Source organism: Gobio gobio (assembly GCF_949357685.1).
Source record: "Gobio gobio genome assembly, chromosome: 15".
Lineage (NCBI taxonomy): Eukaryota > Metazoa > Chordata > Actinopteri > Cypriniformes > Gobionidae > Gobio > Gobio gobio.
Genome location: NC_137108.1, coordinates 26721037 through 26745101, shown reverse-complemented (window position 1 = coordinate 26745101; position 24065 = coordinate 26721037). Strand labels below are relative to the sequence as shown.

The window sequence follows — 24065 nt, the reverse complement described above, 5'->3', positions numbered from 1 at the left end:
AGCACATTCACCGCCACATTATATTATATTATATTATATTATATTATATTATATTATATTATATTATATTATATTATATTATATTATATTATATTATAGTTATTATCTATACCAATATTTGTATACATATATTTTTACGGTCTATGATTTATACCCACCCAAGCTGCTCTCATGCATGCTCAGCATCCATGCGCATGCTCTGTGCTGATCTCCCCCTGAACACCTCATAACATCCATCGCCTACATGTCAGAATAGACCACTGCAAGCACTGTTGGAAACCCCCTAAATCAACATGGATTGCGTTAAATTGGACCTCTCTTAGACACAAATATCATCAGTAACGTAAAGGTCTAGCTGTCAATTTCAGTTGCATGCTCAACCATTTTGTTTTATTTCGCGGTGTCCTCATCTTATAAACCGTTAATTGTTTAAATGATTCTATACGTAGAAAAAGGCGCTCAATAATAGCGTTTATTTCATTTGATATTAATCTAACCATCGGCATATTTCCTACAATGGCAGATGCGGAGTTGCAGACCTTTACATCCATTATGGACGCCCTCGTGCGCATAAGCGTAAGTACATTTGCATTATTAAAGCCACATATTTGCACGTTATCTGTCATTTGCAGGCGGTTGTTATTTAACACACGAATGCGTGTTTATGGTCAGCTTTCTAATAGGCTAAATTGGACATTTGTGTGTTTTTCAGGCCGATATCTAACATTTAAAAATACCGTTAAATAGGCTAGATCACCTCCCCCATTCTTTACTGAGAGCATATTATTTGCTCGGTAATAACACCTGTATGAAGCACGGCTGCTTTTACTTTAGTTATTTTATAATCTATTTGCTCAAGCGTATAGGCCTAATATATAGCTAACATAATATATTTATTTTCCTGTACACGATTGAATAGACTGACGCATTTAGTCTACCTTAGAATGATTGATTTATATCAGACGCTGGTGCAATATATTAATTGATTTAAATGTTAGAGAAGATGTAAAGGAAATATAAAGGAGCCTTTACAATCTATAAGAAGAGGAAAAGGCCTTATCGCTGAGCTACTGTCGCGCGACAGGATGCACGTTGCCATAGATACGGGATGCAAGAGGGCTGAGGCCGCGAGGCAGAACGTCTGGACTAACTAAAAGAGGAACAGAAGACAGCTGGGCGAATTTAATTATTTGAATGGCTTATTGACAGAATAAAACGTATGCTGTCAGCTCAGGGGGAAATAATTGCTAGATGCTTAACATAAAAGAGCTTAAAATAGCTTAAATGGATTTGCTTGCCTCCCAGGCTGGTCTGTTGGCTGCTTTAGAGGTGTTTAGGGCACTTTTCTGCTGGTTAGCAAGATGCTAACCAAACCAGATATCCAAACCAGCTGAGCAGCTGAGGTCAGCATTTTCTTTTTCAGTAGGGAAACCTTTTTTTATTGATGGAGACCAATGCAAAAAGGCCCCCTTTTAGCAATCTGGTTCTAGAAATATTTTTCCCATAGAGGTTTAAAAAAAAAAAAAAAAAAGTTTTTGTTTAAGAGTCATAAGCCATGGACCAAACCGATCAGCTACAAGCTGAATCACATTACAAAGTTTAATATGAAGCAGTTCTTTTTGAAAATCGTACTAAAATGTACAACTTGCAAAAGACATCCATTTAATTAAAAACAATGAAGAAATATAAAACTATTGGTTTAAAGATGTTGATTTATACATAGAAACATAACATTTGACCTTTATTGCAAAATAGGCATATTATGCATACAAATATTTAAGTAGTTTGAGAATGTGTGAAGATTAAAGTCATTCACAGTGCTTTATGGGAGTGGGCAGTCACTAATGTGCTCATTTGGCATGATTTATTTGCAGTTCTGTGATTTCGTGGAGATTTTGGTAACACTTTAGTTTAGGGTCCAATTCTCACTATTAACTAGTTGCTTATTAGCATGCATATTATTGTTTATTAGTACTTATAAAGCACATATTATTGCCTTATTCTACATTCCTAATCCTACCCAATACCTAAAGTTAACAACTACCTTACTAACTATTAATAAGCAGTAATTAGGAGTTTATTGAGGCAAAAGTCTTGGTTAATATTTAGTTAAATGTGAGAATTGGACCCTAAACTAAAGTGTGACTGAGATTTTTTTGCCGAATCAAGAGTAATGTATAGTTTTTCACCACTGTAAAACATGATTATTTAAAGAATATGTTGAAATAATGTGGATTGACAAACTTGACTTGACTTAACCGGTTTGACAAAAGCATATCGATTAACAACCTCAGAGCTCACAGTCTGTCTTTATAGAATTATAAGTTAGCATTCAGAATCAATTTCCCTATGGAGAAAATGAATGGGATTTTTATTTCCAGAACCCGACTTACCATGGTTGTTTATGAGTATGGTCAAATACGAAAAAGTAATAAAAATGTTCACTTCCTTAAATTTGACTCCAAGTTATGCCAGATATGAAACTTGAGTGGAAGGAATGTAAATAAACAAGATTTCCGTGAACTTAGTCTGTATTACAGAAGCCAGCATCAAGTTTTTCGAGTTTTTGAGGAACGATTTTCTTGTACTTCTAGACAAGTTAAACAGATTTTTAACAGATTTGTAAAAGTAGAAACAACTTTTAAATCTCTCAATTGTTGATAAAATGTAGCTATTACAAATATTAGTCATATGTCTGAAATCGTGACTGCATGATTTGAATGTTGCATACAAGTATTTCCATTACTGTGGAAATTTGCAAGCACTAGAAAGAGGGAAGTATTGACTACACTTTTAATAAACAACAGGACTGTTTGTGTGGGTTGCTTTTGGCATTTACATAATTTTCCTGATATGCAAATATTCTGACCTTTATGACACGCTACTGACCAACCAATGCCAGTAATGTTTACTTTTCAAAAACTCAATCCATAGCACATTATAAAGTAGAAATACTGAAATAGTATTTTCCCGTGAAACACACTATAATAATCTTTGGGTTTTTTGCAACTTAGAAAAAAAAAATATATATATATATATATATATATATTTTTTTTTTTACAGCGTATAAAATAAAAATAAAACCTACAGTGTTGCTTCAAAAACTGCATATGTAACATCAGGAATAAGGTATTTTATAATATATTATAAAGCCTTTACCACTAAAAAAGGTTATATGGTTATGATCTGTCTATAAATATCAACATAATCTATAATGTACATAAAGAGAGAGTGTTGTCTGTGCTTGCATGGTCCATTGAATGCTTTGCTCTGCTAAATATTTGTTATAACTGTCCCTTTCTCTGTCTAGTCCAATATGAAGAGTATAGAGAGAGAGCTGCACTGTCCCGTGTGTGAGGAGATGGTGAAGCAGCCGATAGTGTTGCCATGTATGCACAGCGTGTGTGTGCTGTGTGCGGCAGAAGTCTTGGTTCAGAGAGGATACCCACCCCCTGAGCTCCCCCCAGAGCCCAACACGCCCACCTCAAGCCCCAACACACGCTCTCCCCGACAGGCACGCAGACCTCCGCCCAAAACAGACCGCCTAGACCGGGTGATCAGAACAGGTTTGTGTGTTCATCAATAGACACCTAGATCAAAATCAGGTGTGCTGACATTTTATTGCACGGCTCTCTGGGATGCTCGATTCTGATTTGTCAATCAATCGGTCAGTTCTGCAGTCAAGTATTTTTTTATAGTGACACCTAAACTGTACACTACCACTTAAAAGTTTGGGGTTGGTATTGTTTTTAATGCATTGCTCACCAAGGCTGCATTTATTTGATTCAAAATACAATAAAAACTGAAATATTGTTTATACTATAACAATATTATAACAATTGTAAAATATCTAAAAAATATATTTTTTTTATCAGACGGCAAAGCTGAATTTTGAGCATCGCTACTCTAGTCTTCAGTGTCACATGATCCTTCAGAAATCATTCTAATATACTGATTTGGTGCTCAACAAACTTTTCTTATTATTATTATTATCAATGTTGAAAACAGTTGTTCTGCTTAAGATATTTGTGAAAACAGAAACATTGTTTCAGGATTCTATGATAAATAGAAAGTTCAAAAGAACAGCATTTATTTAAAATATAAATCTTTGTTACATTATAAAAAAATTTAATGCTGAATAAAACCTTTAATTTCCTTTAAAAAAAATCTTACTAACCCAAACTTTTGAATTTTAGTTTATATTAACATTTTACCTGATAACTAATATTAGATGTATCTTTTTGTGGTCTTTTTAATCATCCATAAACAAATAATTTCAGCTCAATTCAATCATTCATGTCCAGTTGATTATTTATTTGATCATCCTTTAATAATTATAACTTATTCACATATTATTTTAGGTATTTAAATTAATTATATAAATTATATCTTTAAAAAAACAATTGGATTATTTAATTATATTAAATAATGCTTAAAATGTTGGTATAGTTGGTTGTAATTTAATAATTATAATATTTATTTTAAAATTATTTTGTTGTTTATTACAAAAATATTTATTTATTTATTTCATTATCCCCTGGTTGCACAGACAAGGCTTAAGCTAGTCCCAGGCAAAAATGCATGTTTGAGCTGTTTTAACTGAAAGCAGTTTGCACTGGCATATCGTAAAATATCTCAGTGGCATTGCTTTGTCTCAAGATGCACACCAGTAAGGTTTTTTGTTCTTCTAAGGCACGTTTATAAAAGCTACTTAAATGCCCTAATTGAACTAAAGCCTAATCCTGGCTTAATTTAAGCCCTGTCTGTGAAACCGGGCCCAGATTAAATAACATTTCAAATGATGACATCATGATGTGACTTGAGCATAGTTTCACTAGTTTTTCTCTGTGCAAAAAGTTCACAGATGCTACTGTATCAATTTAGATGTATTGTATCTGTGCAGCACTTTGCAGGTGCGTGTGTGTTTAAATGTAGCAGCCGTCGTGTTGGGCTGATTCTGAATGTGTCAGCACACACAGGGCCTCTGGATTCTGTTCTCTGCCCGCATTGATTAGCTGTTCCTTTCTTCTTCCTACCTTAGATTTATAGGGGCTTAAAGAAGCTTTAATGTTGAAACAGCTTTTTCTATCTGCTGCATCTCTCCCTCTTTTTTGTGCAGTGTGTGGGACACATCCAGGAAGGAGGCGTAAAGACACCCCTCCAGTGATCATGCTGTTCCCCTGTCCCACCTGCGGAAAAGATGTGGAGCTGGGAGAGAGAGGGCTTGCAGATTGTCTGAGAAACCTCACGCTGGAGCGCATAGTGGAGAGGTCTCTCTCTCTCTCTCTCTGTCACACGCACGCACGCACGCACACACACACACACACACACACACACACACACACACACACACACACACACACACACACACACACACACACACACACACACACACACACACACACACACACACACACACACACACACACACACACACACACACACACACACCCATACACAATTCCAGTAACTGTACTGTAAGATGCAGAAATGTTGTTCTACTGGTTCTACTGAACAATAGATTAGATGTTCTGAACTTGCTTCTATTCATAGGCACATCACCATAGGAGTTGATAGCTCTTTGAATATTTTCACGCAGTCTCACTACGTGGACCAATCAAATCACCTTACTGGCATTGCAAAATGAGGTCAAGAAAAGGCAGAAACAGAAAAATATTTAGTTTCTTCCTTCCAGTAAAGAGCTTGCGTGGCTCCCATTCCAATGGAAAAATGTTAAAAACCACAGGACTCAATTATTACTTAAAATAAGCAAGAGAATAAATATTTAACTCAAAATTGAAAATGTTATTCAAAACCTGTATGACTTGCTTTCTTCCATGGAACACAAAAGGAGAAGAATGTACTAGCCACTCTTTTCCATATAATGAAAGTGAATTAAGGATGTCAAGCAAAACATCACCAAAAAGTAGCATCCCACGTAGAAGGGGACGTTCTCACGACCTTGCGCAACGTTCCCTAAAGGTTCTCTAAAGGTGATGGAAATCCCGAACCTTTATAGAAAATTAGGGGCGTTCCTAAAACGTCCTCTTTTGGTCATGAAAGTGCTGCAGTTCAAAGTTCCTGATATGACTTTAGGGGGACGTTCCTTTTGGGTTATTTTATGGTCACACAACAACGTTACAAAGAGGACATTTGGGACATTAACAGAACGTTCCCCCATGGTCCTCTGTTGGTCATATAACAAAGTTTACGATATGCCTTTAGGTGGACGTCCCATATCGGTTATTCTCTGGTCACATGGCAACGTTACAAAGAGGACATTTGGAGCATTAACAGAACGTTCCCACATGGTCCTCTGTTGGTCATATAATAACGTTCCCGATATGACTTTAGGTGGACGTTCAATATTGGTTATTCTATGGTCACACGGCAACGTTATAAAGAGGACATTTGGGACTGTAATGGAACATTTCCACATGGTCCTCTGTTGGTCATATAATAACGTTCCCGATATGCCTTCAGGTGGACGTCCCATATCGGTTATTCTATGGTCACAGGGCAACGTTACAAAGAGGACCTTTGGGGCGTTAACAGAATGTTTCCACATGGTCCTCTGTTGGTCATATAATAACGTTCCCAATATGAATTTAGGGGGACGTTCCATTTTGGTTATTCTATGGTCACATAGCAATGTTACAAAGAGGATATTTGGGATGTTAACAGAACATTCCCACATGGTCCTCTGTTGGTCATAGAATAACGTTCCCGATATGCCTTTAGGTGGACGTCCCATATCGGTTATTCTATGGTCACACGGCAACGTAACAAAGAGGACATCTGGGGCGTTAACAGAATGTTCCCACATGGTCTTCTGTTGGTCATATAATAACGTTCCCAATATGAATTTAGGGGGACGTTCCATTTTGGTTATTCTATGGTCACATAGCAACGTTACAAAGAGGATATTTGGAATGTTAACAGAACATTCCCGCATGGTCCTCTTTTGGTCAAATAATAACATTCCTTATATGACTTTAGGGGAACGTTGCATTTTGGTTATTCTACACTCTAAAAAAAAAAGGTTCCATATTGCACCAAAAATGGTTCTTGGCTCGTAATCATAGGGGAACCTTTTTTAGTGCTATATAGCACCAATTTTGGTGCTTCAGTGGTTCTTCAGCGGTTCTTCAGCGGTTCTTCAGAGGTTCTTCAGAGGTTCTTCAGCGGTTCTTCACCGGTTCTTTGACTAAGGTGCTATATAGCACCTCTGAAGAACCGCTGAAGAACCACTGAAGCACCAAAATTGGTGCTATATAGCACTAAAAAAGGTTCCCCTATGATTACGAGCCTTTTTTTTAGAGTGTATGGTCACTCATGGTCACAAAATTTCCAAATAAAATATAGTCCCCTAAACGTTCAAAGAACGTCCTAAATGTTCTGTGAAGGTCCGCCAAAAAGTGTTCCCGAACCCTTTAAAGAACTCCACATCATGACGTCCTTCATACCAGCAGGGACGTTCTGAGAACATTCTGGGAACGTAAAATTTATAGCAGGGATAAAAGCAGTCGATATGACTCATGCAATATATTTGAACCATTCCAAAGCTACAGGAGAAAAAACAGGATATTGTGGCTTCAAATTAAGAATGCATTCCCACATTTGAGTTAAATCATAACTAAACTGATTTCCAAAGGTGAAATTAATTCGTACAACGTGGCCATGATTTAACTAAAACGAGGGAGCAAATTAGTACAACGTGGAAATTAATTCTTAATAATTTTTTCTTCCGCCTGTCGTGCAGAGTTCCATGCATGACTGACTGGCACAAGATTGCTTGTAGAATGTAAATATGAATGTAATGTAATATATGTATATTAAAGCTGCAGCCCGTAACTTTTTGCGCTCTAGCGGTTAATTAACAGAACTGCATGCGTCTTGCAGAAGAACATTGCAGCCGGAACTACTTCTCTCTGTTTATGTCTAATTATCTTATTATAAGTGTACCATAATGATTCAGGGTAAGACAAAAACACGGTTTGGAAAATGGATTCATGTTGTATATTCTCATTATATAATTTTTGTAAATCTTGAACACAAAAAAGTTACGGACAGCAGCTTTAAATCAAATATATATAAAACATTAAGATAAAAAAATAAATATTTACATATTAAATTTGTACATTTCTTAAATAAATAAAGACTATTCCTTAAATAAAAGGTTCCTTTTAACATCTAATAAATAAAATAAATGAATAAATTCTAAAGATAGGTAATACAACATTCTCTCCTCTTAGATGTGTAGTAAAAAAAAGACACTGGGGGTGAACATTTGTTGATTAAACTTTTCCTTTAAAAGAGAAGTTGTGAGAGGGTGAGGGAGCTGAATGTAAGTGAAGTGCTGATGCTTTGTTTTTATGCAGTCTTCATTTACACCACACAAACAAACACACACTATACTTTATGTACACATACAAATATATCATGCAATTAAACAAACATGCATACAGGTAGCCCAAGCCATACGTGTTTACTTTTCAGATTAGCCTCAATGCACAATAGATGACTGATGTCTCTCTCTTTCTCCATGTGTGTAGGTACAGGCGCACAGTGAGTCTTGGCAGTATGGCAGTCATGTGCCAGTTCTGTAAACCTCCTCAGGCTCTGGAGGCCACCAAAGGCTGTGCTGACTGCAGGTCCAACTTCTGTAACGAGTGCTTCAAACTGTACCATCCTTGGGGCACACCGCGAGCCCAACACGAGCACATCCTGCCCACACACAGCTTTAGACCCAAGGTAAGAGCTTATGGGACAATTCTGAGAGATGATCACCACAAACATAATGGTCTTTAGGGGGTCGCACACCGGATAAGAAGCTCAGCTACCACAGAGCGCCATTTACCTTGTTTTATATTACATTTACATTATAATTGTCTCAAATCATTGTTAATGTACATACCGACTTCACCCTGTGCTGCAAAATATCTTTACCTTTACAATTATAGTTGAACTGCTCAAATAAAGCCTAAACACAGACCTATAGAAAAAAACACACTTCAGCTGGATACTATTGCTGAAAATAGCGTAGAGTAGGCTATAGGGTAATGATAAAAAAACTCAATGAAATTGGGAAATACCTTGAATTATATGTGACAAACCACTGATTCTGAGGGACAAAATACAGAAATCATCTGTGTGGATGAAGATTGCATGACACGAAATGTGATTTTTACAAATCCTTTTCAAGCTACATTCATGTGGTTTGAAATCCTATGTGAACTTTGAGTCAAACATTAAACTCCAGGTTGGACCGTTAACATCCAGAGTCCTAATATATATATATTTTTTCACACTTAGCAGTATTTTAAGAAAATTTACCAGCCATATATCTCTGAATCAACTCTGAATTAACTCTGAATCAACATGCACCACTGCCAGTGTGCAAAATACGGGGGGGCCCGTCTCAAATTTTGTCCAAAAAATACAAAATAAAATATGGTCACTAAAATGTTTTAAGCTTACCAGGTATACAGAATTCACCAAAATTATTCGGCCGAAAATAGCAAAAATTGTACTTTGTGAAAAGACTGAATAAATTTGACTGAGCAATGAAGTTTTTGATGACGCGATCAAATATAGCAACCAGCGCGTGTGAGAGAGAGGCGCCTCGTCCACTTAACACTCTGCGATGACGTCATTTTTGCCACGCACACCCGATTGCGCTCTTGCGGACGTGTCGAGTATAAACAAGGCTTTAAAGTATGGATGCACCGAATCCAGGATTCGGGTTCGGATTCGGCCAAATATTGGGCTTTTTGAGGGGGTTCCGTTTCTGCCGAACCTCAGAATTCTTTTCCACTGAACCGAACCCTAGGCTTGCATTACATGCGCTCCGCTGGTCGAACGTAATGACGCTACCGTTGAAAGTGAAAATGAAACTCATGAACAGAAAATGTGGCAGTACTTCAAGTCAAAAGAAGGCGATTCAATTCGAGCTACATGTTCAATTTTCAATGCCGATTTGCCTCGTGGTGGCAAGGACCCTAAACAACAGCCGCTGTTAAAACATTTGCGTATGAAACATCCGAAAGAACACGAGTTGTGCATGAAGGAATCTACAGACAGCAGCCAAAATTTATTTTATTTTACCGTGCAAACAGCCGCAGATCAGATAAAATATAAGTAAAAAGAATAAAATAAATAGGCCTACACTAAATATTTTTCACTTAAAAAATTACCAAATTAAGATGACAAAACGAAAATACACTGAATCCGTTTGAAGCTTTGAAGAACCGGAATCGTTTTTTTTTTTTTGTCAAATAAAATTTTGCAGGCCTACCTCAACCTACACGTGTATGTTTTTATTTAAATTTTTAAGTAACATGTCTAAGTGATGTGGGTTAGTCTGGAGCGCAGCCTGTTGACAGTTAAACCCGCGGCAGAAAACAACCTCTCAATCCTTCTGTCTCCGCAGCGCGCGAGCCTCGGCTGACAGCGCGCGCGCTTTCTTGCGCTCTCTGTTGTGCTGTTCTTTGAAACGACAGAGGGCGACTCGGGGTAATTTTTCTATAAACCATCAGGAAACAGCGGTGAGAAGAACATACCCGACAATGTTTACTTTAGTAAACTTGACCAAAACCACACTATTAAAAACCTTAAACAAGGCTTCAGACGGCACTGATGCCCCAGGAATACAGAGATAACACCTCGCTTGAGTGGCCAGCCTCGGGAAGCGCCTTTCATTTGCTTTCCACCAGTCAGGAGCTTGTACTACTGCTGTATTTTTTTCTGTCGAAATGGTCCCACACAGTAAGCTTTTCCATTGCTTCATTTTGCGAGATATATCTGGTTTGTGGTTGCACATGTCGACACGCTCCACGAGTGAACAAACGCTATACAGCGTATTTCTTAACTATGCATCAAAAAAACCAAACAAAAAAGCGTTAAAAACATTTAAACCGTTTAACTGATATTAGGCTATTAATCGGTCGAAGATCTACTTTCGGTTAACGGTTAAATGGTCAATAGCATCCCTACACTGCTGTGGACGTTGTTTACTTCATTAATGTGTTTACTGTGACAATGGACTGAGGATGGCAGTAGGATTCGGTATTCGGTTTCATATTTGGCTGAATCTTAACCAGTGGATTCGGTATTCGGCCGAACCCCAAAAATCTGGATTCGGTGCATCCCTACTTTAAAGTGTCCGAGAAAGATGCAGAAATGGCGTCTTTACAAAACAGTTTACAACGTGACATAGTTGTTGATCTCTTGTACGCAATGACCAATATGTTTTAAGTTTGTCAGACTCCACTCACTGCTCAAACCGCCAGAGTTTTTGCAGAGGCTTGCAAAACCTCTCATGAACAAACAAACAAAATTTGATTATGATTTGATTATGATACTTGTAGACATAATAGGCCAAAGATAAGATAAGATGGCCAAATAAACAAATTTTTTATAGTTATATTGTGCTTTGCTTATGTAATGTCTGCTGGAATGCTAAAAATGTTCAGTGTTAAATAAATATTTTTAAATTGTAGTTTAAAACATTTTGATCGGTATACAATCGGAAGATGGGGACCCCCCGTAATATTGATGGGTATTTCGCACACTGTCCACTGCCAAAAGTTCTATATATTGTAATCATTATGTTCACAACTCGTAATGATTACTTTAATGAGATCATAGTTTCTGCCTAAAATTAATACAGCTAACTGTATTATCTCAGAACTGTACATTTCTGAAATATGGACATTAATTGGACACAGTCACCTCTGATAACACATTTGCTGTAAAGCTGCTTTGAAACAATATATATTGTGAAAAACACTACACAGATAAATTTAATTGAATATATACCATTTAAAATAAATATATACAATTTTGTTGTTGTGGATGTTTTAAGAAATTAATACTTTTATTTAGCAACGATTCTTTAAATTGATCAAAAGTGACAAGAAAGACAATGTTACAAAAAAAATTATATTTCAAATAAATGCTGCTCTTTTGAACTTTCTATTCATCAAAGAATCCTGAAAAAAATGCATCACAGAAAAAGCACATTTATTTTCAACAGTGATAATAATAAGAAATGTTTCTTGAGCAGCAAACTAGAAATTAGAATGATTTCTGAATGATCATGTGACACGGAAAACTGGAGTAATGATGCTGAAAATTCTGCTTTGCCATCAGAGGAATAAATTACTAAATTAGGAATAAATTAATTTTAAAATATATCAAAATAGAAAACAGTTATGTTTTTACTATTTTGAACAAATAAATGCTGCCTTGGTAAGCATGAACTTACAAAACTTACAAAATTGTGCTGGCCCAAACTTTTGAATGCAAAATGTACTGTATATATACATGGTTGTTTTTTTTTCACTGAAAAACGTATTGGCCTTAAATTCTGTAAAAATAAAATAACAATAAAAACCCCATTCAAATGATATTCAAATATTGTCCTTTTCCACAGCAATCAACCAAGAGGATTTTTGATAAACATATTAGTCTCAAAAGTTCCCCTTAATCTCATTTCCTCCCTCTCTGTCTTTTTCCTGTCCATTTATCTCCTCTATCTCTCACTCACTTGCAGGTATTAGTTTGTGTGGAACATGAGCAAGAGAGGTTGCAGTTTTACTGCAGGTCATGTCAGCATCTGTTGTGTCCACTTTGTAAACTCCGTCGGGCCCACAGTGGACACAAGATCATTCCTATTGCGTTGGCTTACCAAACTCTAAAGGTATCTGTTCCTTGTATGCTCTACAGAGCTGAATCTTTTGACTATAAACAATGTAATTATGCCCAACATGCCCTTCTTTCCTGTATAAAATGGTTATTTGAGCCAATCTTTCTAAGCTCCAGCCCTGCACAGAAGCTCTACAGTGTTGTCTGTGTTGAACGTTACTCAGCTTTCTCCATGTTGTGAAATCACAGGAGAAGATCACCAAGGAGATGAACTACATCTTGGCCAATCAGGATTCTATACAGGCACAGATCACCCAAGTAGAAAGCGGCATTGCTCAGACTGAGGTACACAGCATTGGTGTTTTAATTATACTTTCAGTGTTTATGAGACACATACTCCATCTTAGAGTGGTGTGAAAACGCAGTGGGGAAGAAGTTGCAGGATTTCACCTGGATCCAGGAGTGGTTTTGTCAATGTCCTGTGTTTTTTCCTCTGTGTTATAGACTTTTAACAGTCAGAATGAAAAAAGATGCAAATTGTGAAATATTTTTATGGCCAAATGTGATGGTGGGCATGACCAAGATTAATTCTGGAAATTATGAAAATATGTCAAATGTTATATTAAATTCAAATCAAATTATTATTAATACTTAATTTTTAATAATTATTCATGGTTTAATTTAATATATATTATTATTTATTTTAATTTAACATTAATTTTAATATTTAAATTTAAATAAATTAAATATTTCGATATTGAATTAAAATATTTGACATTTAAAATACTATTCTAGATTTGAAATCTAGAGGTGGATAATACGTCATTGTCTCTCCAGGAGACACTGTTTTTTCAGTGGTGTTATAGACTTTTAGAAGCCTACATTTATTTGTGAAAAATATAATTGCGAGCTTCAGCTTCCAAAGCAATTACAACGACAGTTAATAATCAGTAATCAGTTTTATCATATCAGTTCGAGCCCGATTCTCGGATTCTGAAAACACAGATGACTGATCCGATTGGTCGAATACTCTTTTGTATTTGCAGAACGCAAGCCGCGGTTCAGGTGAAAGCCCAGGTCGCGTGCTATTTCACCTCTGCTTGAGCGGCCGGTTTTAAACAGAAAACTGCATCTGTGTTTGTCATATTTTCACCACAAGTTATAAGCGGAGAACAGAGGATACTATGTATACATACTATGATAAACATAAATTCATCTCTGCACCTTTGATCATATGAATGACTGCAGTGTACACCGCACAAAACTCTGCATTTGAACAGCAAAAACTTGAACTAACAAATAATAAAACATACTTGCAGGCTCTGATTCAGAAGCGCCAGATTGCCCAAGCAAAGTTGGAATTATCCCATTTTTTTAGAAATAGCCTTTGTGCACAGCTGGTCTTGTACTCTCCCAGGTTCAGAAAACCGTCCTCCGTAAAATGTGCTGCACACGCACAAACATTTGGGTTGTACTGTTCTGGAACAGTGTTGTAAATAAATCTTAACCACTGATTCCTAATTGCGTCCACTTCCGGAAGGGCAAATAAAGTGTTGCTTTCGCATAGAAACACACAGCGTCTCCACAATATGGCGGTGACAACACTACTACGATAACTGAAGCCATGCCTTCTTTCTTTGCGTATGCATTTGGGCAGCATTATGCATATATTGCCACCGAGTGACGTAGGTCCGTGAGGGATTAACAAATACAGTAACAAATGTATTGCTCATTGCTCTATTGGTTAGTTCATGTTAGTTAATACAGTAAGTAATGTTAACAAATGAGACCTTATTGTAAAGTTATAAAATAAATGAAATATTTACATATTAAATCATAATATATTTATGATGTTTTAAAAGATATGTCAAGCTTTGCTCTTCCCTTTTTCTGTTCAGGTGAACAGCGCAGTGGCTAAGGAGCAGTTGAATCAGTATGTGAGTGAATTGCGTGGTGTGCTGGCGGAGCGTCAGGGGGCTTTGGCCATGTTGATGGAGGGGGCTCGAGCACAGCGGGCAGGGGCTCTGAACACACAGCTCTCAGAAAAACAGAGTCTTTTGGAAAACACAGGGCTGCTCACATACACTCAGGAGCTTCTTAAGGAAACTGACCAGCCGTGCTTTGTGCAGGCCGCCAGAGTCACGCACAACAGGTTAGACTGTATGTTTGTGGGTTTTTGTTGCTGGGATTACGTGAATCTGTTCTTTTATGAAATACAAAACCCACAATAGCCTATTGTGTGTTTCCATTGAACTGCTTTCAATAAGGTACACAGAGACGTTGGAATATTATGTTACACATAGTCAATTGGTTTGCAGAGAGCTTCTTTATATTCATTTAAGTTTTACTTGATTTTTTATCTGTCTTCTTCTCAGACTGGTAAAAGCAATAGAACATCTTCAGCATTTCTCTCTATCTGCTGATCCCTCGTTTCGACACTTTCAGATGGATGTCTCCAGAGAACTCAAAGCACTCAGCAGCATGGACTTTATACAAGGTTTTCATAAAAACAAAATTTTCTTAAATACCTTGGGCCCTATCATACACCCGGCACAACGCGACGCAAATGTTTTTTGCTCATTTCAGCCTGATTCAGTTATCATTTTCACGTCCAGAGCCACGTTGTTTAAATAGCAACATGCACTCGCACCCATCTGTTCACCCATGGGCGTGCTGGTCTGAAACCGAGGTGTGTTCAGACACATTGTTGGCGCGTTTCTATTTTGAGACAACTGAAAACGCAGTATTTTTTGTGTTATTTAAAGCGCACATTAGTAATATGCCCCTATAGGCGGGTGCACAACGTGCGTACACTCTTGCTTATTACACACACAGGGATGCGCAGAGGGTTAATCTGTGGAGAAGCATTCAGTCTTTCTGTCAGCAAATTCCACCATGTAAATAGCAAATACGCCATGGTGCAAGCGCAACTGGCTTTTAAAGGGAATGGGAGATGAGACTCTGATTGGTTAATTGCACGTTAAGCCCAAAACACACCCACGACTCATTAAGTTTTAGATCATGCACCGGGCACGCAGACCATTTTTTTCCGTGGTTAAACTAGCAAAAGTGGATTCGGACACGCCCTAAGTGCACCTGTACCATGCACTCAGATCGTTAAAATAGGGCCCCTTGAGTTGGTTTTCTAAGTTATTTATAGTATAATTGAACAAATTGAATTCACATCTAACCCGAGGCCTCATTTTCCTTCTGCAGCCCCATTGGCGCCTGTGATTGACACTCAAAAGACCCTGGCCTATAACGAGCTCTATTTGTGCTGGCGCCTCCCACAGGACTCCGCTCCCGCCTGGCACTATTCAGTGGAGTATCAGAGGAAAGTGGGCGGAGCTGGAGCATTATGGGGCAGAGTCTGGTCTGAAGGAAGCTCAGGAAGTAATGGCACACACTCTAACTGGCAGCGTCTGGATGATGTGGGCGGGACAAGTGCAGTGATTGACAAGCTAGAGATGGACAGTGTGTATGTCCTAAGAGTTCGAGGCTGTAATAAGGCGGGGTTTGGAGAGTACAGTGAGGAGGTGTATCTACACACACCACCTGCACCAGGTAAGACACGTCCAGTATCACTTCAAAATATCAGCTATTCAGAAATACATTTATTTCCCTCAAGCTCCCTGGTTTCTCACATATTGAATGCTTTGTTTTGCATCCTTTCCAGTCATTCTATTTCTTTGACTTAGAATTGATATCCTGTTTCTCATTCTTCCTTTATTTATTCTTCAATCCATGTATTCATTTTTCCATTCATTCATCTATTTTTTTGTTTTGTTTATCTGTCTATCTATCTATCTATCTATCTATCTATCTATCTATCTATCTATCTATCTATCTATCTATCTATCTATCTATCTATCTATCTATCTATCTGTCTGTCTGTCTGTCTGTCTGTCTGTCTGTCTGTCTGTCTGTCTGTCTGTCTATCTATCATTGATTGATCCATTCATACCACAATTCTATTACATCAAACTGAACCTGTTTTTGTTTTGTGCTATTATATGCATATCATATTCTCTTTTTTTGTTTTCTCTCATAGTTAATTCTGTTGCTTATCGCTAGTATATTTCTCAGTGCTTATCCACGACTCTTTGACACATCTCTTTTTTGCTCTTCTCTCTGTATTACTTCTCCTTCTGCTTCCTGTTATTCTCCACCTTCCTTTGTTCCTGTTATCTCTGTTTCTTTGACTTGTATTCCTATTTAACTGGAATATCAGCTGCTTGATCTCCTCTGAATCCTAGAGTCCTGGAATATGTACAATGTTCCTGCTTTCCTCTTTGTTTCCCCTCTTTTCTCCAAATTTCCAATCCCATTTCTTCCATTTTATGCTTATCCATACGTATCCCCCCTCTCCATTTCATTCTCTCTTCTATTTACATGTTGTTTCACTCCCTCATCCTCTTTTCATTTTGTGTTCTGCTCCCTATGACCTGACCTTTCCATCCCTCTCCTCCACTCCTCTTCTCCTGCAAACCTCAATCTCAGTGTTGTCGTTCTGCCTGGATTCGCGCTGGGGCCTGCATGCGGAGCGGGTGGCGCTGGGGAAAGGACAGACGTACGCCCGGAGTGTTCCTGGGATGACTCTGTTGCAAGCAGCTGATCGTGCCCTCACCTCATGTCACCTCACCTCTGACCTCCTTGTGGCCGATGTTTCTATCACACAGGGACGACATTACTGGGCATGCTCAGTGGAGCCTGGATCCTACCTGGTTAAGGTGAACATATACTGCCATTCAGGAGTTTGGGGGCAGTATTTTTATTTTGAAATAAATTAATACTTTAATGCAGGATGCATTAAATGGATCAAAAGTGACATTAAAGACCAAAAAAACCACATACATTTCAAATAAATGCTTTTTCTTTGGAACTCCAAAAATCTGATAATAAAGATGAGAACCCATTTTTCATAAGCACAAAATCATCATATTTGGATCATGTTATTCGTTTTTGCTGTTTTTACTGTAATTTTTAATCAAATAAATTCAGCTTTGGTGAGCATAAGAGGCTTCTATCAAAACCCTAAAAAATCATACCACCTAAATGTTTGAGCAGAAGTGTATTTCCAAACAGTTGTAATATTTTTTATATTTATTTATTTTTTCTGTGAAATAATAAGATAGGATTTTGCCAAATTAAGTTTTTTTTCCAAGAATTACATTTTTCAATGAGACATTTTTTTTCTTCACCTTCATTGCCCCCCCAAAAATATAAATTATTTTTGATTTAAAAAAAAATCATGTTCATGATAGAAGTGTATTCAAGTTATTAATCACTGGTCAAAAAAAAATTGCAACTCCATTTGAGCTTGATTTTGATAAAATAATAATACAATGACATGCAAATTTCTGACCATTCATAAAGCCACAATATCAAAATGCAGTGTTTAATTTATATATATATATATATATATATATATATATATATATATATATATATATATATATATATATATATATATATATATATATATATATATATATATATATATATATATATATATGTATATATATATATATGTATATATATATATATGTATATGTATATATATGTATATATATATATATATATATATATATATATGTATATATATATATGTATATATATATATATATATATATATATATGTATATATATATATATATATATATATGTATATATATATATATATATATATATATATATATATATATATATATATATATATATATATATATATATATATGTATGTATATATATATATATATATATATACGTATATATATATATATATATATATATATATATATATATATATACATACATATATATATATATATATATATATATATATATATATATATATACATATATATATATATATATATACATATATATATATATATACATATATACATATATATATATATACATATATATATATATATACATATATATATATATATATACATATATATATATATATATATACATATATATATATATATATATACATATATATATATATATATATATATATATATATATATATATATATATATATATATATATATATATATATATATATATATATATATAAATTTCTTTTTTTTTTATATAGTGTTTCTTCCATTTCCTGAAAAGTAGCATTTTTGGAGATACTAGGTTTCGACCCGACAGCGACAATATATATATATATATATATATATATATATTAAAATGAACAGATACAAAAGAAAAACCTTTAATGCCTATGCCTTAAAGAATTGTTTTCTATTTGTGTAGGTGGGAGTGGGTGTTGAAGCAAAACTGCAGGAATGGTTCCATCTTCCACAAGACATGGCAAGTCCACGGTGAGGAGAAACATCATTTTTAAATGTTTTAGAGTTGACTGAGGAATACTTTTTTGTAAGCTATATTATTGATGACTTTTTTTGTCTCCCCCGTTTCACCGTAGGTATGATCCAGACAGTGGTCATGACAGCGGTGCAGAGGACGCCCAGGACTGCCCTCCTCCATTCTGTTTCCTCACAATGGGCATGGGCAAGATTTTACTACCCAAGTGTGGGGCATCCAACAGTTCTACTGGCCCCCTCACTGCCCCCCTGCCACCTCGCCTCGGACTGTGTCTGGACTTTGAGAAGGGGCGGCTCACTTTCTACGACGCACACTCTCTGCGAGTGCTGTGGGAGGGGACTGTCGATTGCTCCGCCCCTGTTTGCCCAGCCTTCTGTTTCATTGGCGGAGGGGCTCTGCAGCTTCAGGAGCTAATAGCCAATCGCAGTACAGAGCAGAACCCGCCAAGACGAGTGACCATCCAAACACGTGCCACCGACGCCGGTCACTGAAATGTCTGATCGCTTTAAAACTAGTCAAATCAGCACCTTTAGGCAAATATTCTTTTATCGTTTTCTATCGACTTTGTTTACGAGCTTATTTCATAGCTAATGATGCATTGACTGAAGATATTTTATATTAAGATTGATTTCATTTCAAAGTATACACATTAAAACGTTAATGGATGCTAACAACATGTAGCATGCTAACAACATGTAGGTCAGCATTAAATAATGAGGAATCATTCATTTTTATGGCTACAAAATCAAAAACAATGGAATTATAGTCCATGTATGATTCAGGTTCACTCATGACAAATTCATTTAGAAAGTTCTTATAAAAACAAATGAATCCTCGCTATTTACAAACTCGTTTTCCAGCATTGTTGGCATGCGAACCGCCCAATATGGGTGCGCTAATAGTTACCAAACACCTTGATTTATTCATTAATAATGTATGTGCTCTTTACAGGAATGTTAAAACATCTTGACGTGGTCATGTTGCAGTTCTTATCCATTTGAGACCGTTTACAGCGGTCCTGTTGATCAGTTTCGTGTTTCGGAGTAGTTCCCGACGTCTTTGAGTTGTGTTGCTACTTTGAGGCTCAACCAAGATGTCAAACCGTGGTTTGGACATGTTGTATTGGTATCAGTCCACGTTCTGTGCATAGAGACCTTGTCTGTTTGGTTTGTTTGGGCCAAAATAGGGTTGACAGTAAAAGTGAAACGGAAAGAACAACGTTGTAATGAAAAGAATCTGCTTTTATGATCCCTACAGGTGCCTGCTCTAATACAAAAGACTCCCATTTGAATGTCCTAAATAATAATCTTCAAAACACAACAGTCTTTGACACACATCATACTTTTTTTTGTTAGGCTTTTTTCATAATCTTGACTGTTATGGTCATTATTCTTTTTCTGTTTTTGCAGACCGGGTATGGCAACAACGATTTAGCGGGTAAAGTTGATTTTCAGAAATGGATGCTGCTTATGACCGTGCAACTGTCAGTCGTGAGTCTGTGTGTGTGTCGAGGGCATTTTTGAATTGTATGCTGAACGTCGAATGTATTTATGGTGCGTGTGCGCGAGTGTGTGCTATGTTGCAATAAAGAAAGACAGTTGCTGAAAGCTCTGGTTTTGGCCATGTTTTCCGCTATTTGAGTGCATTGTTGCAGATTCAGGTCTCATTGTGTGAATTTATATTGATGTTGAGATTATGTAGCATTTCTTAAACCGGCCCTTTGAAAACAGGCTAAATGTTTGTAAAATACTCTAATGACAGAAGTGAAATAAAGCATCAATGTTTCTCACTTGTATTATTTTCATGCCCCATGATTTTTATTAAGGGGCCGGTCACACAGAACACGTTTCTGCGTTCCACTGTGCTGCTTTTCCAATGTTTTTGTGCGCTTGCGTATGACATAGTTTTAAAAATGCGGTCAAAAAAACAAGTCTTGAGATCTTGCTTTCCCCCATTCCATTTCCCTGCGTCTCGTGTTTTTAAATGCAAAAACACATTCTGCGTGAATCTGTCCAAGGGAAGTTTACAGCAAAATATTTGTTTAGACTTTTATGTAATTCACCTCACATAAATACAGAAAAAATATCAGGTGATGCCTAGATCACACCTTTCTTTTTCTTTGTGCACATTGTAGTTCCCTTACGAGAGTACTCTCGTATTGCGTTTTGCTAAAACGCTATGGGGGAATTCCTTACCTCGAGATATTGAAGCAAATTTTTATCCAAAAATACCTTTTATACGCAGTGCAGCTGCACAACTCTCAGCAGGAAGCAGCTGCGTGCTGATTGGCTGTGCCGCTGCAACTGCAGCAACCTATAGCGAGACCGTGGGGCGGGACGGACCAATCAGGTCCTTCCAAACTCCCGCCACAAGGGGCAACATAATTTGCATAGCCTAGGGTATATAAGACCCACTCTCGCAAGGTTAGTCAGATTAATTCTTCTTCAGCGACTTGCAATCGTTGAGCTCCGGATCGAAGCCTGCCGTCGACACGCATCCAGCGGAACACGCAGCCTGAGGACGTCGGATTCTCCGCCTTCAGCCTGCCTTCCAGCTGCGCCATCCGGCACCATATCCTTTATACCTTCTGTTTTTCAGAAACATTCAAAAAGAGCCGAGACGTTGATACAAATGTCTCGTTCCTGCGCCTCGTGCAGAGGTTTCATCGCGGACGAGGATCGGCACATCATCTGCGTGTCATGTCTCGGACGAGACCACACGCAGGCTGCACTCAACCAGGGCGGCTGCCCTGAGTGCGACGAGCTGGCGCTGCAGACCCTTCGGGCTCGGCTCGCCAGCTTCGACTCGGATCCCGTCCCGTGCTCCCAGCCTCTAGAGCCACGGAAGAAAAAACGTCGCGACCAGAGGCCACCGGAGCGCTCTGACGAGCACACGCCGGGCATGTCCCCGCGTGCCTCGCCATCGCCCGTGTTGTTCGTCGACGAGCAGCACAGCTCCCCTCGCTTGGCGGCTGCTGCTGTTTCGTTCGGCGGACCGGAGGAGGAAGAGGATGACAGCCTTTCCCTTGCTGCATCCGGGAGCGGGTGGTCGGACGCCGCCTCGGAGCACGCCACTTCGACGCGGACGGCTAGCGGCGTCATAACCTCAGTCGACGCTGAGCTTATGCGCTTGCTCACCAAGGCCGTGGACGACCTCGGCATTGACTGGTCTCAGCCCGAGGAGCCCACGAGAAGCCGACTGGATGAGTGGTATTTCGAGAACCGCCGTCAACCGACCGCTCAAAGACCCGCTCCCTTCTTTCCAGAAGTCCACGAGGAGCTAACAAAATCGTGGAAGGCGCCATTTTCATCTCGCGCCAGATCCTCTTTTTCTCCAGTGCTCTCGGTAGTCGATGTAGGGCTGCTCGATTATGGAAAAAATCATAATCACGATTATTTTGGTCAATATTGAAATCACGATTATGTAACACGATTATTTCACATGACTTTGGGAATGTGTTGTATTTATTAAAAATACACCTTTCAACAATTCAATTGAAATTGTAACATTTGTTGTACTTTTTGAACTATTAAAATAAATAATATAACATATATTCGAATCAAAGTATAAAAGTAGTCACGTAAAAATGATAACCACAAATAAATAAGATCAACAATATGGTTCGGCTATGCTTTTCATGTACGTCTAACATTAGTTTTCAGGTACAGAAATGTATCAAATGTAAAATAACATTGCATATTTGAGTGCATAAATTAAAGATTAATCCTATTAAACTTACAAAAGCTATTCAATCAAGAGCGGTGAGTGATGTCCTTGTCTTTTGTTGTTTGACATTAAACAGACAGCAGTAAAGGCTACTGCCCCTTTAAGACCTCGCGTCTTCTTTATCGACTGTATAAAGTTCACTTAAGGCATATACAGACTATGTCTGCTAAGATACTCATCAAGATGGACATGTTGACATACGTTTTGTGTGAGTTTGTCCGTTTAAGAGCAAGACTTGAAAGAGAACTCAATATTTGCGCGCTGAGAGACGTGCGCGCGCTCTCGGATGAGTGCAGAGACACATTTTCTCACAGCGCGCGCGGCTTCTCATTCTAAACCTAAACCCTAAAGCAACTAAACCCGGGTGATGACGGTGAAAACGACTGGTCATATTCGAGAATATGGCAGCACTCGCAATCTCGCATGCATTGAACAAAGTTTACAAAGAGAGAATTATTTGAAAAATATGAAGGAAAAAAAGGACGTTTACACGGCACCCCTGCTCTTGTCAGTTTTTGTTTCTATATTAGATTGTCATAGGTCACTGTTTAATTTTCAAGTGGTTAAACAAATTCGTGGTGTTCCCTTGCGTTGCAGCCACTACATGTAGCAAATCTTAGCATGTTTCTGCTCGTCGTCTGATTCCTCGAAGCCAAACTGTTCCCAGACAACGGAGTTGGTTTTGCCTTTTTTGCTCACCAAACGCTGCTGTAACTGCCCTCCTTCTGCCATCTTTACTCGCGCCGAGTTTTTAAATTCCAGCGGATGATATGAACACGAGACTCACGACCTGAGAGAGATTTGTGGGTTCGGGAGGGGCGGATGTGCGCGTGCGCGTTTCATTCAAAACGCAAGGCAAAATAATCGTTTTTTCTCGATTGTACTATTTTGGTGATCGTTGGGAGGCAAAATCGAAATCGAAATCGAAATTCGATTAATTGCACAGCCCTAAGTCGATGGCGCTCAGAAAAAAGGATATCAAGCCTTTCCTCCCCTCGAGGAGGCTGTCGCTGCACACCTTTGCCCGCCCTCCACCAGAGGATGGCAGTCAAAGACCGTGCACCCTTCCAAGGCCTGCCGCACTACGTCCAGCCTCGCCGGTCGAGCATTCGCCTCCGCCGGCCAGGCGGCGTCAGCGCTACACTCCATGGCGGTTCTTCAAGTCTTCCAGGCCAAACTCCTCCGTTCCCTGGACGAGTCTGTTCCTGATAACGAGGCTCTGAAGGATCTGCGCGGCGCCACTGACTTGGCCCTGCGCGCCACCAAGGCCAATGCTCAGGCGATCGGCAGATGCATGGCCAGCCTGACGGTGTTGGAGCGCCATTTATGGCTTAACTTAACGG

General features: G+C 38.1%; 2 protein-coding genes across 2 annotated transcripts in view; one reads left to right on the top strand and one right to left on the bottom strand.

Annotated features, from left to right (window-relative positions):
* The window catches only part of slc50a1 (solute carrier family 50 member 1), a 214583-nt gene that overhangs the window by 152295 nt on the left and 38223 nt on the right, over nucleotides 1–24065 (bottom strand). The window lies entirely within an intron of this gene.
* Nucleotides 197–20781, top strand: trim46a (tripartite motif containing 46a). The gene is made up of 12 exons (XM_079836837.1): nucleotides 197–576; nucleotides 3311–3566; nucleotides 5120–5270; nucleotides 8556–8754; nucleotides 12557–12703; nucleotides 12898–12993; nucleotides 14547–14800; nucleotides 15024–15145; nucleotides 15865–16212; nucleotides 17149–17378; nucleotides 18925–18992; nucleotides 19097–20781. The coding sequence occupies exons 1-12, from the start codon at nucleotides 517–519 to the stop codon at nucleotides 19485–19487; spliced, it is 2322 nt and encodes a 773-aa protein (XP_079692963.1). The 5' UTR covers nucleotides 197–516; the 3' UTR covers nucleotides 19488–20781.

Bases quoted from the DNA above. Each gene is read 5' to 3' on its own strand.
- trim46a (XM_079836837.1), top strand. From the start codon at position 517: ATGGCAGATGCGGAGTTGCAGACCTTTACATCCATTATGGACGCCCTC. The intron at 577-3,310 runs GTAAGTACATTT...TTCTCTGTCTAG, and splicing joins ACGCCCTCGTGCGCATAAGC to TCCAATATGAAGAGTATAGA. The intron at 18,993-19,096 runs GTGAGGAGAAAC...GTTTCACCGTAG, and splicing joins CAAGACATGGCAAGTCCACG to GTATGATCCAGACAGTGGTC.